This window comes from Ictalurus punctatus, chromosome 17 (genome assembly GCF_001660625.3).
Source record: "Ictalurus punctatus breed USDA103 chromosome 17, Coco_2.0, whole genome shotgun sequence".
In the NCBI taxonomy this organism is placed as follows: domain Eukaryota; kingdom Metazoa; phylum Chordata; class Actinopteri; order Siluriformes; family Ictaluridae; genus Ictalurus; species Ictalurus punctatus.
In genome coordinates, this window is record NC_030432.2 from 20,091,202 (window position 1) to 20,108,394 (window position 17,193).

At 36.3% G+C, this 17,193-nt stretch overlaps 1 protein-coding gene across 3 annotated transcripts in view; it reads right to left on the bottom strand.

The window, feature by feature from the left end:
- Positions 1–9,496: 9,496 nt before the first annotated feature.
- aire (autoimmune regulator) overlaps positions 9,497–17,193 on the bottom strand; it is a 16,477-nt gene continuing 8,780 nt past the window's right edge. For 2 of the 3 annotated variants that reach the window (XM_053687333.1, XM_017491319.3), the window contains exons 12-15: positions 17,101–17,176; positions 16,250–16,327; positions 13,389–13,482; positions 9,497–12,979 (exon numbers count right to left, since the gene is read on the bottom strand). In XM_053687333.1, the coding sequence (XP_053543308.1) occupies positions 13,402–13,482; positions 16,250–16,327; positions 17,101–17,176 (235 nt within the window). In that variant the 3' untranslated portion in view covers positions 9,497–12,979; positions 13,389–13,401. Of the gene's footprint in view, positions 12,980–13,388; positions 13,483–16,249; positions 16,328–17,100; positions 17,177–17,193 lie in introns of those variants that run through there. The other variant, XR_008398221.1, reaches the window with a different exon arrangement.

The window sequence follows — 17,193 nt, forward strand, 5'->3', positions numbered from 1 at the left end:
TAAACACCAGAGGTGGTTTTGGTGCACAAAGAGAAGTAGCCATAGTGAGAAGTAGCTCATGCCCACAGTTAAATATGGTGCTGGATCTTTAATATTTTGGGGCTGTTTTTCTGCCAGAGGACCGGGACATTTTGTTAGAATACATGGCAGAATGGACTCAAATATCAACAGATATTAAATGAAAACCTGACTGCCTCTGCCAGAAAGCTTGAAATGGGCCGTGGTTGGATCTTCCAGCAGAACAATGATCCAAAACATACATCAAAATCAACACAAAAATGGTTTACTGACCACAAAATCAAGGTCCTGCTATGGCCATCCCAGTCCCATGACTTGTAACCCATAGAAAACCTGTGGGGTGAACTGAAGAGGAGAGTCCACCAGCATGGACCTCAAAATGTAAAGGATCTGGAGAGATTCTGTATGGAGGAACGGTCTCAGATCCCTTGCCATGTATTCTCCAACCTCATCAGGCATTATAGGAGAAGACTCAGAGTTGTTATCTTGGCAAAAGGAGGCAGCACAAAGTATTGACTAAAAGGGTGCCAATAATTGTTGTACACCTATATTTAACAAAGATATTTTTTTATAAACCTGTATTATGTTTGCAACTGTTTGATATCCATGAGAGCAGAGTATTTTTGTGATTTTTTTTTAAACAAAATATCAAAAGGTTAAACAATAAAGACAAATTTTCACAGCCTTCTTTTCTCATATTTACAGGGGGTGCCAATATTAGTGGAGGGCACTGTATATTGAAATCAAGCTATTTGGACTGAAAACAAGCAGTGTATCACATGATATCACATTAAAACAGCTCTGTTTCCTTCATAAAACCAATCGTTAATTAAATTTCTCAGGGAAGGAGAAATAAACAGAACTGAGCTATTGTGGTATATAAATGCAATCACAAAAAAGTTACTGTATTATAAGGTTTATTAAACAGTTGTTTGGTTTAAAACAGTGTTCCTGCATTGTTCTGATAAACTACATCCCTCTTAATGAGTCCATTTTTTGTAAATGAATGATACTAGTGTTATACGGCAAATAATGTTATTGATATTGACTCATGTGTGTATACCTAGCATATTTATTATCATCATCATCTTCACCAAAATATCATCATCTCTCAGCACTGGGTTAAACTCTGTCTCTATTCTTTCTGTCCTTCCCCTGATAGCGGAGATATTTATAGTTCCAAATTTAAAAAATACATTTTGACACGAATCACGTTCATTCCCAGATGCTTTTCTTCGTTCCTCCTTTCTTTTTTGCTGAGAATTCAGCAGTATAATTTTAATATTCATCCATTAAATAAAGTATTGCCTCAGTCAGCACAGTCACTTCCAAGACACACAGTTTTCCCCGTAAACATGATCTCTGCCAGCTTCCTCTCATAAATGATAATATTCAGTTTGGAATTATGGAGCAGAAATTAAAACTTAAGATCACACAAGTCTCAGGCATTCGCTGTAGTTCTCTTCTTTTCTTCTGTGTAAAAAAAAAAACCCAGTGAGAAGTCAATCATTAACACGAACATTGCTGTGTAATCTGTGTGATATCAGACAGGATCAGTGTGAAATGTTTTTCCACTGGGACAATGACGTTAATGCAGGCCTCCATTAGTGGCCCTGAACAAACAGCGGTGTGCGTCTCTGTCACTGAGTCAGCACATAGCTCCAACTCGGTGGCTTTGACCACCAGGGCAGCAGAAAAAGAGAGGGAGAGCAGGGGCGGGGGGACGGGGGGTATGTATGCATTCAGCTTAATATTACAACCCCGATTCCAAAAAAGTTGGGACGCTGTGTAAAATGTAAATAAAAACAGAATGCAATGACTTGCAAATCTCATAAACCCATATGTTATTCACAATAGAACATAGAGAACATGTACCATTTAAAGGAACAAATAAGGCAATTTTAAATTTGAAGGCCACAACACATTTCAAAAAAGTTGGGACGGGGCAATAAAAGACTGGAGAAACATTTTGCAACTAATTGAACTAACTAAATTTAACTGGATTAGAAGGTCATTCTTTTAATTAATATATATATATATATATATATATATATATATATATATATATACATATATATATATATATATATATATATTAATTTTAATCGTTGGACAATCACTGTGGTATAAAATGAATAAAACTTTGAGATATTCTATTACATGAAAATTCAAGTTTGTGACAGTAACTCTGCTTCATCCCACAGCCTCATTGTTGATTATTTTACTATAATAGCACCACACTGTTTTTTATTCATGTACAATCTAATAATAATATTCTACATATCCCATGTATCTCAAATGTAGTTAATGTCTGGGTGACAGATTAGTTCCAGCACCCAAACCTCAGTTAAACCAAACCTCAATGAAACCAATCCTCAGACACCAAACATGTCTTGGTTGATCGACTACGTTTGGGATGATAGCAAAATTGTGTACATGTGATTTTCCTCTAAATTATTCCTTTGAGAAATACACACACACACACACACACACACACACACACACACACACACACACACACACACACACACACACACACACACACCCAGACACAATGCATCAAAACATTGGTCTACTGTAAAAACCTCAGTTCATCATAGTTCCAGTCATTATGTATGAGATTTACAATGGGATGTCTAAAAAGAAGTTTTTCCCCCTGAGCTAAAACATAATTATAGCTATAATATGAACAGAGCATTTAACCATAGATGCAGCATGTCACCCTCTTTGAACAATCGGACCACTGAGTCGACCTGCTCTGCAAGAATGCAGCGTGACAGTGACGTTAACCATTTCGACTGTTTTTGACATGTGTAAGATTAAACACGCGTGTTCTGGGGCAGAGACAGAGTCGGCTGTGTGTGAAATGAAAACAGGCCTTTGTCATGCTCTTTAGAAGGGAACTATTGTGTGTCAGCACTGCAAAGCTATTTTTACCCCCGTGGAAGAATTTCCGTGAATAGAGGAGCTATTTTAACTGAAACGAACCCCAGGGCTTCGTGATAACGAGCTGAAACGGGAACATTTCAAAACAGGCCTTAAACAAACTTAACAGAATGAAAAACAATTTACACATGCACCCAGCTTATTACTACATTTTAGTAAAGCATTCAAGCTGCTCTCAGTGTTTTGAATGACATTATTAATATGATTTAAAAAGAAAATAAAAGGATATGAAACAATGAATATGAAAATCATTTAATAATTTTTTTTTTATTAAATATGAAAAAGAATAGCAATGCATTATGGTTAGCATGTTTGCCTCACAGCACCAGGGTTGGGAGTTCGATTCCCACCTCTGCCCCATGTGCATGGAGTTTGCATGTTCTCCCTGTGCTTCTGGGGTTTCCTCCAGGTACTCCAGTTTCCTCCCCCAGTTCAAAGACATGCATTGTAGGCTGATTGGCGTTTCCAAATTGTCCGTATTGTGTGAATGGGTGTGTGATCGTGCCCTGCGATGGGTTGGAACCCCCTCCAGGGTTTCCCCTGCCTTGTGCGCCAAGTCCCCTGTGATAGGCTCCAGGCTCCCCGTGACCCTGTGTAGGATAAGCGGTACAGAATATGGATGGATGGATAAAATAAATACTTATTTACAAGCAAGAAAAACCAGTACTCTTAATTACCTTCGTAAACAATAAAAATATTAGATTATAAAATTACAAAACGAAAATTCAAATATTATGACATGATAGAAATATAATGCTGCTACTAGAAAATTGAATAATTTATTTAAACTAGTTAATTTTTTAAATTAGATCAACGTTTGTTGGGTAACTATGAAGAAGAATGAGTTATAAAAGTCTGCATAATTTTAAGCTTAAGTTTAAACATAAAGAATAATAATACAATGATTTTTTTCTTAATAAATTTTTTATGATTTAATTTTGCATTTGAACAACTGGCAACCCAACCAACAAGGAAGGCTAGATACCTTTCTATAATCAGAAACCTGATCTTCTTCCCATTATTCTCATGAGAGAATGAGAGAGATTTTGCCAGTGGCTGTGTTCACATGAACTCCTGTTAGACTGCAGTAACTAAATAAGCTTACAGAGTTTACTGACTCTGCGTGTGGGCTGATATTGACATCGGTGTGTTTTCACGGAAGGCGGGTTACATTAAGCACCGATAACAGACTGGCATGAAGCTCTGAGCTTCCGTTTCAGGAAGCAGTTACATCTAATACCTTCAAATCTAGCTCACATGAAAATATGTTAATCATCTGGCAGCGATCAGAGTCATTCGTAACATCTGCCAAATAAATAAATTCAGCCTTCAGAGAAAAAGATACCTGTAAGTAAGAAATAAAGCACAGTGGGGCGTGCTGTTAGGAGAAAGTAATCAAAGACGGCTATTTAATGTTTGCGAATGTCTGCGAAACAAATTAGTTCCTGTTCTCACTTACGTTATAGCAGCTATAAACAGTCGTTCCCTCTCCAGACAAAAAAAATCGCAGCTTGTTACATCATGTTACAGAGAAACCGCAAAAAGAAGCGTAAACTCCTCTGCCCTGAAGATGTTGAGAAACTTACAGTTACAGCATTACCTCTGACTGTTACAAAGTGCTGACACTGGAGACTGCTTCCTTAAATCTTAAATAAACACTTCCTTACAGAAAACCTCACCCTGCCAACAGATTATACAATATTCATTGCTAAATAACATCACATTTTTAAATCTGTCTATCATTTAAACTACAGCAAGCACTATTGTCAGAGCTGCTGTTATGGAAAATTAATCAACAACAGCTATATGGTGTAAATCTGTATAAAACATCATTTCAGAGATGTTCTAATTTTTTTCAGAGGGAGGAATATGTACTTACAGCGCCCTCCACTAATATTGGCAAATATTGTAAATATGAGCAAAGAAGGCTGTGAAAAATTGCCTTTATTGTTTAACATTTTGCTCTTTTGTTAAAAAAATTCACAAAAATACTCTGCTCTCCAAAAAACTGCACAGAAGTTAGAAACTTTCACTTCAGAGGTCACTTGTTGTGCAGTTGCTTTGTTGTTTGTCTTTCAAACACAATGCACTATGACACCTATAAGCTACACAGTAACATGTCACTGTGCGTACTCTCTGCACTGCTGATGCTCATATTCAATGTCTATAACCATGCACTTAAAAGAACCTTCCTACATTTGCACCTTGAAATTTGAATCATCCTTCTGAACAAGAAACTGTTACCCATCACTGTCACATCTAAGGGTTGCACTACAACACAGTGACAGCTGCTGTAGTTAATAACCTCAGATCTCATTTATCCACACTGTGTTATTTACGAAGACTCCATATCTACCTTTGCATACTGTACTGTACTGGTTTTGTTGCTGTTTTGTCCATCTGAGCTGTTACAGTATTACAGCCAACACAGTTTATACTGTTACAGTATTACAGCCAACACAATTTATACTGTTTACACTGTTACAGTATTACAGCCAACACTGTTTATACTGTTTACACTGTTACAGTATTACAGCCAACACTGTTTATACTGTTACAGTATTACAGCCAACAGTTTATACTGTTACAGTATTACAGCCAACACTATTTATACTGTTTATACTGTTACAGTATTACAGCTAACACTGTTTATACTGTTACAGTATTACAGCTAACACTGTTTATACTGTTTACACTGTTACAGTATTACAGCCAACACTGTTTATACTGTTTACACTGTTACAGTATTACAGACAACACTGTTTATACTGTTACAATATTACAGACAATACTGTTTACACTGTTACAGTATTACAGCCAACACTGTTTATACTGTTACAGTATTACAGCCAACACTGTTTATACTGTTACAGTATTACAGCCAACACAGTTTATACTGTTACAGTATTACAGCCAACAGTTTATACTGTTTATACTGTTACAGTATTACAGCCAACACTATTTATACTGTTTATACTGTTACAGTATTACAGCCAACACTGTTTATACTATTTACACTGTTACAGTATTACAGCCAACACTGTTTATACTGTTTATACTGTTACAGTATTACAGCCAAGACTGTTTATACTGTTTATACTGTTACAGTATTACAGCCAAGACTGTTTATACTGTTTACACTGTTACAGTATTACAGCCAACACTGTTTATACTGTTTATACTGTTACCGTATTACAGCCAACACTGTTTATACTGTTTATACTGTTACAGTATTACAGCTAACACTGTTTATACTGTTACAGTATTACAGCCAACAGTTTATACTGTTTATGCTGTTTATACTGACTGTAATGTTACTTCATTGCTACAGTTGAACACATAGTATACAGTATATACTCTTTTTTTGATTATTACTTATATACCATCTAGTAAGGAAGTTGTAAACCCAGTTTTGTTGTACTTATACAATGAGAATAAAGATATTCTATTGTTTGCTGATGAAATCGCAGCTCATTGCTGTGCATGTACAAAGAAAATGAACGATCATCTGTCACTTTGCCTCTCGCTAATGTAAACAGGGTAACACTTAATCATTTTGCCTTTAGCTAGTCCTTGTTTTTCACACATACAGTGGGGGAAATAAGTATCGAACGCGTCAACTTCCACTTTATTACACATAACTTCATTTATTGGATTTCTTTATATGTGTGGATTTCTTGAGTTAATACCAAAGTCTGGTGAAAATTTCATGTGAATAACCTCATTGGAAATATATTTATTGAAAAAATGTTGATGCGTTCAATACTTATTTCCCCCCACTGTACATAGCAGCATATTTTGCTTCGGCACGGAGCGAGTATGTAACACTGCTTCCTCTTCATAACAATGAAACATCAACATGGGGTCAGTGCTCACACCAGCCCTAAACACAATCGGATATCTGTTTCACGCAAAATTAAAACCAGTGCGACTTTTATTTGAACAAAATTAAGTCGCGAATGCTAATGACGCCCTCACTCTAACCCTGACCATTCATATCCTTTCATGTCAAGTGGATCCGGCTAATTCTCGGGAATTTGCACTTTGGACTGCACGTCGAAGTTTTGTGAAGGCAAACAAATTGGCAAAGTGTGGGAACATGTGGAGGAATGTCAGGGTCACGGCCCATAACACATTACAGGAAGCGTTTTCAGATCGAAACATTTGGCAATCACTCTCAAAGTCCACGAGAGGAGATGGTTCACCAAGTGTCAAAGCTGATAATACTGTATGTATATGGACTTGTTCCAGGGTTAAAGATGAGCCTGTGCATGGCCCAAAGCTCCCATGATGCCTTGCATCGCTCAGAAGTTCTCAAGGTCTCAGTGGAAACACATGGTTCATCACTTCTTAAAAACACCCCTCTTTGAAAGAGTTTCAGAGAACCCCTTAAAGGGTCTCCTAGAGAACCAAAGCCTAGAGCCCTGTAGAACCTTTTTTCCCCTAAAAGTGTTGACTTTTAGCTAGTTTCATTACTGGTTGATTCATTTTGATTGGCTGCTGGTGGCTACGTTGGTTGATGGTTCCAACGGCTATTTTAGAAATATGAGATCTGTGCCAGAGAAAAAACACACCAAATTCCAACATCCTACGTCCAACTGCTGTGCTGTGCTATTTATGAGCACTTCCTAGTCAGAATTTCAGTTCCCAAAGTGAGAAAATGCATTTGTGTCGTGATAGTAATCCAGTAATTAAACTAGGTTAATCAGTTTAATTAATAATTCATTTAGTAATTAAACGATTATAGGGTGAGCTGGCAGCTCAGTTTAAAAACACGGCTAAAATGCCAAGCTTGAGGTTTCCGTTTGTTTGTTTTCTTCATAGCTGTAGTGCCATGCAGTGTCTTTTTATAGACGAGTGCTGAAAGACGCTGCATACCGACAGACTCTTGGCTCTACAGCTATAAAGAAAACAAACAGAGGGAAATATCAGGAATTTCACGCCTGAGCCAAATACAATCCCTGAGAATTTGTGAAACATATCTGGTATGTAATCAGATCATCTGCATTGAAGTTGTTGGGTTTTTTTTTTTTTCAAAGTGTAAAACAATCCCCAGGTCCACATACACATTCAATTCGAGTGCTTTATTTCTCCCAAATTCAGACCATATGGTTGAATTCAGAACTGCAGGATTTACATGTTGTCATTTAACTTTGATCCAAAACAGATTACTGTGGATCCATCCATCTATCTCTCTATCCATCCATCCCTCCATCCATTCATCCCTCCATCCCTCTATCCATTCATCCCTCCATCCATCCCTCCCTTCATCCATCCCTCTATCCATCCATCCATCCCTCCCTCCATCCATCCATCCCTCCATCCATCCATCCATCCATCCATCCATCCATCCATCTCTCTATCCAAAGTGGCTTTCAATGCTGCCTGAAAACAGGAACAGCTTTTTCCCCGTTATTAATTGCATTGCTAAAAATAAATCTTAGCAAGCATAATGTGAAAGTGAATCTTAATTATAGTCAAATGTATCCAGTATTACAGATAAATTATTATTAGAATCAAACAAAAATATGATTCTAAATATAATAATAACAACAACAACAACAATAATAATAATAATAATAATAATAATAATAATAATAACATCAACAAAAAGAAGAAAAATTGGATAAATTTGCCAATTTTTCAGATATTGTTACTTGCTAAGATATTTATTCTGCATGACCAGGAACTAATAGACAAATTTTGACACATTTTATGCACTCTGTTTTGTTTATGATGTCTTCCTTTTCATTTCTCTCCTTCAAACTTGTTTTTCTTATGATTTCCTTTCTTGTTTTTCTCATGTTGCTTTGTAATTATTTCTGAACTGCATTTTGCATATGAATGGTGCTATACAAATAAATAGATAGATAGATAAATAGATAGATAGATAGATAGACAAAGATGTAAGATAGATATTATTATTATTATTATTATTATTATTATTATTATTATTATTATTATTAAAACAGGTTTATGTTGATTTATTGCTCCTTTTTTGTGCCATCAAAGCCAACATTGTACTTCTTTTTTTTTAACCTGCAAAGATGTTTTAAGTTTAATTCTTTTTAAATCACAAACATTAAGCCTTATTTATCCAGCAGGACGCAAAGTCATTTGGTTGTAAATCGTTCACAGGAACAAGAAATGTGGTGTACATGAAAATCCAGGTAGATGGAAAAGCATTTCCTACAATAGTCCTGAGTTTCTGTACATTTCCGTAAACCCTTATTAAAACAAAACAAAGCAAAACAAATGTATTAAATTTATTAAAGTAAAACACATCCCGAGCGCTAATGACGCAACATCCTAAACACGTTGTTCTGAAGAAAATACTACAGCAGCAAAGCAATTACTGAGAAAATCTCAAATATACGCTGATCAGATTAGGCAAGTAATAAGGAAGCTGTTCCTGCTTCCCACCTGTTTGACCTGTTTGATTGGTGATGGAGTTTTGTATTTGTGTTTTCATTTACTGGTTTGCTGGAAATTCCAGACACTTCAGAAGAATCAAGCATATATAAACTCCAACTCACCAGTAGCTATCTCACATTCTTCAGTGAAAGGTTTAGTAGGTGAAAATTTAAAACATCCCAAAACCAAAGCCAAAAACTGAACATCTCATTTTCATTAGCTCCAGCAGTCACTTTTATTTTTTCTCCGCCGCTTAACACATCCGAGACTACAGAATGCTTGTGCTTACATTATAAACTATTTCTCTTCTGCATGTTGAAAGCAGATCTGTTTTATTTGACAGCTGAGCTGGAGCTGAGGCTTTTCATTTTGCAGCTCATGACGTCCATGCTAACTGCACATTTTCTTACAGTGATGTCATCAGCACCTGGCTTCCATAAGTTAGGATCATGCTAACTGCTCATTTTTATACTCTAGTGTCATTCTTACCCTGACGGCTGGCGTCATGCTAATGGCTGACTTTCATTTTCTAAAATCTAGATAGTAAACCTTTTCAAACCTTACACGCTATGGAATACGAACTGCTTGTTGTTATGCTCATTATCCTTATCCTTATTAATGTTAAATATTGCATATATAACACCTTTATTCTACAACCCCAATTCCAATAATGGTTATGAGATTTAAAAATCACTGCATTCTGTATTTATTTACATTTATTTACATTTTACACAATGTCCCAACTTTTTTGCAATTGGGGTTGTATTCTAAGATCCTCCTTCAATCGGGCTACGTGGGATCAGCGCATCTATACATAAAACATATATGCTGAGATTAAGCGTGGATGAAATAGTGTGGTTTTAATCATACGTAACTCATTATTAGCTGATCCTGCCCATTAAGGATGAACGACAGATGACCTTATGATGAAATAAAAGCAGCAAGATGAAATATGAAATAAAATAAAATTAGCAAGAAAATAACAGCAATGTAAATAAGAAAATATTAAATAAATTACTGTTCACAATATATCACACTCATCCCAACTGTGAAGCACGATGGTGGGTGCATTGTGGTTTGGACCCGCTTTACTTCTTCAGGGTTTGGAAAGCTTGTAAATCACTGAGGGGACAATGAATGCAAAACCGTATAAAAAATAAGAGGGTCAGACTAGCGATCTTTTAATAGAAGTTCTATGGCACAACAGGACAATGTCCCAGAATTTGTCTTGCAGGCAAACGTATTTAATTTTTTCTACTTTGTTCCACTATACTTTCATTGAACAGGTTCATTTCTGCATGCTTTTTTCCCCATTGCATGTCTTTAACCATCATTTATTGCATGTACAACTCTGACTGACCACGTCTGGCTCAAAACCCAGACTTTCCTGATCCTCTTTTATCAATCATGACATCTCTATATATCTCTTGGACAGCACATCTTGTAATCCTTAACAGTGTTTTAGCTCCTGCATGGAAGAAAACAGAACCATGGAGACTGACATTTTAATTCCTGGTGATCTACACCAACTGTCTTGCCAAAAAAAAAAAAAAAAAAAAAAAAAAAAAAACATCTGGTCACATGAAAACATTTTCCTTCACGCTCCATTGAAAGTTAACGACTTGCGCAGAATTCCTCATGCTGTATTTGTTGGGTCTTAAAAAACTCATAGCCATGGCGACTGTTATATATCTGGCCCCCTTTCTGACACAACACCTGGACAGTGGAAGAAAAATACCTCAAAACCCCTGAAAGAGAAATGAGACCCATCAGCACAAATCCAACTGACAGAGCAGTCATTTCCCATCTGTCTTTTTCATCCAAAAGCTGCAGATATTTGGCCATCAGTCTCTAACTGGCAATGCAAAATTCCCAAAATTCACATGGTTGTCATTAACATTCCACATGTGCTCGCTCTCGCTCACTCTCTCTCTCGCTCTCGCTCTCTCTCTCTCTCTCTCTCTCTCTCTCTCTCTCTCTCTCTCCACCATGAAGTGTCCTTGAGAGAACTTTTACTAAGACTTCCTAGAAATACCACATACACTAGGGAACCTTTGGGATTAAGAGAATCCATTTATATTCATACCAAGGAGATAAACATTAACAGACATATAAAGCTTGAAGTTTACCATCACTCCTTTCTGTCATCGGGACATAAATATTTTTTTTAGAAGTGCCATCAAGTCCAAGATCCACATGCAAGCAAACATTTGGGGAATTTTAATATTCTTTCATTTTATAGCTAATATAAATCAAACTGAAAGCATCTGTGATTGGCTAATGTCTCTTTATAAGCTGAGGTAAATAACGCTCAAACAAAACAAAAACTGTATAAAAAAAAAACAACATATGAATGCACCAGTACTTGGTTCAATTACACATATTTAATTACCGTCAGTAAAATTCCCATGAAATATGTCTTAGTTAAACTTGCCTTCAAAATCTTTTCTTAAAAATGTGTCATACACTCTACAATTCTGTGTCTTCTACATCCTCCATTATCCCTTAAAAATGTTTCATTATGTGCAAAGATTAATGATATGTTTGGGGAATGTCCCCTGTATTACTGAGCAAGTTAAAAGCTAGAACATTTAGGCTAAGTTTTTGAAGGAGAACATAGTGAGTTTATCGTGACACAGAATCTTCTAGACATACAATTCTCCATGTTTTGTCTGTGAAGCATAGTCATAGGATCTGAAAATAATGGCACTAAATAAAGGCCTATAAATAATGCCAAGTTGAATCTAATGAACTTAACTGACTAAAATTTGTTGTATGTGTGTGAATTTCAGGAATAAAAATCTCTAAATAGCCAGTATATTGCTGTACACATTTAAATAATGAGGCTAATATTTAAATAGTTAAAAATGAAAAAAAAAGAAATCTGTGCTGAAGTGGTCTGTGGAATTTGGTTTTTCAAAGGATAAAGGGGTCTGTAGCTGCAAAACATTTGAGAACTCCTGCATGAGCATGTATTTGTATTGAAAAGTTTGAAATGTATTGAAAATAGTCCTTGATACAAATGTGAAATTACTGTTTTGATGTTTGGAAGCTTTAGAAACAGCAAAGCAGCCCCAAACTAGGATGGGTAAGATTTTGTTGTTGGTATGCGGTGAGATTTTCTTTCAAAACACAGAATTATGCATATTGCTGCTACTTTTTTTGTCTGTTGTAGAACATCCAGTGTGTCTTTGCTAACTGGAGATGTGTTTTGCTGACTTGAGCAGTGATTTCCTTTGTGGTGTCAAACCAAATCTTCATTCCAACCGTGAAGCATGGTGGCAGGTGAATCATGGTTCGGGTCTGCTTTCTTTCCCCACGGTTTGGAGAAATTGCAAACAATGAATTCAGTATTGTATTTTTAAAAAGGTCTTTACAGGAGAATGCCATGGTAACAACTTGTCACCTTAAGCATAAGAGAACAGAGAGGACGCAACAGGACAATGACCCAAAACATGCAAGCAAATCAACAACAGAGTCCGCGCTGTAACGTGACCTGAAGAGGGTAGTTCATGAAAAAAATCCCAGAACTATTCATGATGTGGGTCTGAAATTCCTTCTCACTGTTGTACAAGTCTGATCAGCAGCTACAGAAAACTTTCTGTGGAGGTAAAAGAGGTTCTTTTCATTATTAAATAGTGTTCTCATAGAAATGTGGTAAATCTCATAAATCAGTGTTTTTCCCCTTACTATAAAGAAACTCATGGGTACAGGGAATTTATATTTACATAAAAGTTTTATATTTAAGAGGAAAACTTCAGACAGGTTCTGGAATAATACATATAACCATACTGGATATGATTAAATCATTACCTGCCATCATAAAAGCCCAAACTTTCATCAACACACAAAAATATATACAGCAGGAATCTTCAAAACAATGACTTTCATCCTGTTACATAAAAGTCTCAGGATTGCTGAGCTGAGAGTGTGTGTGTGTGTGTGTGTGTGTGTGTGTGTGTGTGTGTGTGTGTGTTGTATTTCCTGTCCTGTAGATCATTAGGTCTTACAGGCATTGTGGAGTCACTGGAAGTAGCCCTGAGACTCTGAAAGGGGCCGAGAAATGTTGTGAAAAGCCCACTGCAGGATCCCATCAATGGAAGTCTGGAGGAGCCCAAAAAACAAACAAACAAACAAACAAACACATACACACACAAATGCATATTGATGAGGTGTAGACATCGGGACAGCTGGTTTATGTCAAACAGTAAATGCCCCGTGTTACACACCAGAATTCGTACCCTGTTAGCAGTCATTCCAAATCCCGATTTTATAAACCAACATCATCCAAACTGCTGGGTTTAAATGTTTAAAATGTTTGTTTATCCTTAAAATTGATGCTGTTAAAAAATTCTCTCATACATGGTTCTTATACTATTCATATATAAGTCCCAGAGAACTTTAATATATTAGACTTTTTTTTAAAGGTCAATGTTGGTCTCATAATCTTCAGTGCATATTGTTTTTCCAATTTCTACATGAACTTCATCACAATTCCTTTCCTTCTGATGTAAAGTTGACAGGACTTATCTTGAGTAAAATTTGCATTTGTTTTACCACCAACTAAATGTCTAATTCCTCGTCTCTCTTCTACACGGCTTGTAAGAAAACGCTAATCGCAACCTAATCAATCTAAAGTGTATTAACAATTCAAAATTACTCTAGTGAGAAAAAAAAATCAATTCTAATGAGCTTAGATATCTTGAAAATCAAATATGTTTGTGAATTATAGATCCATTGGGCTGAACATAAAGTAAAAACAATAGCAGACCTACAACAGAGCATTGTGGGATGCCATATTGCACTTTTTAATGTTCTGAATGGGGGGGGGGGTTATGGTGTAATATGAACGGTAGGGGCATATCCCTACCAATATTTTGGGATGGCAGAATTATCCCTACCAGTATTTGTGTGAACTCGTTCACATTATCTTTGGAGTGAAGTCATGTAAATTCCATAGCATACTCTCCCCGAAGCTCCAGGATTTAGGCATGCTAGCATTTAATTGGCTGAAAGGGAGGGGCTATCTGAAGGTTTGCCTTACGTGCAAATATCGAACTGCCAGTGTAGAGTACATGGCATGGCATATGCATGGCACAGCATACATAAAGTATTTTTCCCATGACAACACGTTTTGTACTTTGTAGACATCATGCCACCAAAAAATGACGAGACATCAGGAGCTTTTCCCCCACCCAAAGTGTAAGTAATAGGTAGTAAACTAACTGTCCAGTAGCCACATTGATTTAAAATGAAAACCTGTTAGCGACCAAATGTCACCAGCCTTGCACCGCGGAAAGTAATGTCAACTCTTGTTAGTTAACCGTGTTAGCTAGCGTTAACTAGCAAGCTAACCCTAACTTCACAGCAGCAGGATGAAACAGCTGCATCTTCAAGGTTTCAGGTGAGATCCTAATTATGAATTATATTTTGGAATTGTAGGGAGGCATCAGCATTAAAGTCTTTAGGATGTTCAGCAAATATACATTATATCCTTTGAAAGTCAACATATTGGTCATGAGTTTGTTTTGTAAAAAATCTTACATCAAAACAACATAAGATCCTATTCACTCAATATTAACATTTCCCTCAAAAATAAATGGGATCCAAAGTTTAAATATATGTCTATGTATCTTCATCGGTGCATCATTTTATTACACATAGGAAACTCAGAAATCAAGTAGGCCTAAAGATGCCGTAGAGCAGTTTGAGGGAGAAGCAGCTGGACCTCCAGGGCTTCAGGTGAGGTCTTAAGATGATACTGCGATTAAACATAGGCCTATATGAAGAGTTCATTTGCAAAAACAGATATCTCCATTCTTATGAATATTTAAAAATCATGTTTTTTATTGCGCATTCCAGGTAATATCAATCAAACTGCAGTTGGGTTGTTTTAATTAAGTGAAAATAAATGTAATCAAAACAACCCAATTGCAGCTTGATTTGTATTAGCTGGAATGCACAATTTAAAAAATGATTTATGAAAATGAATTAAAATGGTGGATGTCTGTTTTTGCAAATGAACTCTTCATATGCTATCATGGATTAATTGTAAATGACCAATTTACATGTATTGTAAGTACCATAGTCTACCTATTTTAATGTTAACTTAGTTGCAAGTTATTATCACACCGGATGCAAAAGAATAATTTGCAAATGTTGATACAGACCAGATTAAGTTTAGTTTTCTCTTTAGGAGACAGTCAGTGTGAGTGAGGATGATCCTGAAGCAAGTCAGTGTAGCAGTGTCATGGACATCGGAGTAAGCCATACCAGCCTGATCCAAAATTCATCCAAGTACAGCAACTTCCAAACAAGATTTTGCGGTTTCAGGTGAACTGGTACAGTCAGTATTCATGGCTTCACTACAGTCCAACACTGAAAAAGGTTCTTTGTTTTGAGTGTGTCAAAGCATACACCATAAAAAAGACCACTTTGGAAAAAAGAATGACCCTGCCTTCTGCACAAAGGGTTTCAATAATTGGAAGAATGCCTCCTGTAGCTTTAGTCGCTGTTTGGATTGTTTAAATAGACACCAAGGACTATCATGAAGAATGTTGATGTTGGATGCAAAACATTTTTTTTCTCTCTCTTTTCCGTTAACAAGTAATTTCATAGTTTACTTTCTTTTAGTCTTTGATCTGTTGCTTTGTACAATTTGTATTTAAATGTAAATATAGATCTTATACTTTAAGATCTTAATGTAAATATAGATGTTATATTTTAATAAACCAGTTGGTTGTCAGCATTAAACAGTCCTTTTTTCCCCTTGTCCCTACCAATATTGAGAGCGAACCTACGCCCTTGTAAATTGCAGTAATTACAGTAAATTTCAGCAATTCTAAATGTGTGTGTGCGTGTACGCGCTCACCTCCCCCACATATGAGTCCAGTTCATCTTTATTAAGAATCTGCTCTTCGGAGTGAGCTGATCCCTGATCTGCACAACACTGAGGACAAGACAGGAGATGGATACCAGCCTTAGAAACTTTTCTCTTCTGTTAACAAGCTAAATACAATCATGGGAATGACATCTGACAATCTACAAACATCAACACGACTGATAAAGAGGATAATGAGTGGAAAGAACACGATAATTAGGGTTGTCAGTTTTATGTGACAAAACCGTAAATAAAACCAGTCCGATTCCAAAACTCCAAAATTATGCCTACTACTGTCATAACATAGTGTCATATTTAGAAGGGAACATTGTACATAATTTTTTTCAAATAAAGCAGATTCAACTCTGTGTGGTTTTCCTAAACATCAAGTTCTTAAAATTGTTTTGTATCATCGCATCTACTGGCATAAATAAAGAATACCGTTGAGAATAAATAGACCAATTCACGTACACGCTGCAAACATATCCATGCAGTAAAAGTAATTTACAATTTTAACTGAATTTTGGATAAGTTATTGTTTCTATAGTAACAGCTCATTCACTTGTATGGATTTGTATGGTGCTGAAGTTTTTTGCAAGTAGAAATGTGCTTATTTAAGGTTTACAGAAGGAGTCTCCAGTGTCAGCACTTTGTAACAGTCAGAGGTAAAGCTGTAACTTTCAGTTCTCCGACACCTTCAGGACAGACGGGTTTATGCTTCTTTGCGGTTTCTCTTCGGTTTTTCTTCTTTTATTATAATTTTCTTTTTAATTGTAGTATATTGTATAACAGTTCACTGACAGATCTCTGCTGTGTGTATTTGCGTGTATTCATGTGTGTACCTGCACAGCTCTGGATGCTGCGTCGGTCTCTGTCGACCCCCACGACCTCCAACACGTCCTGCATCTCGCTCTCCCACTGGTAAAACAAAATGA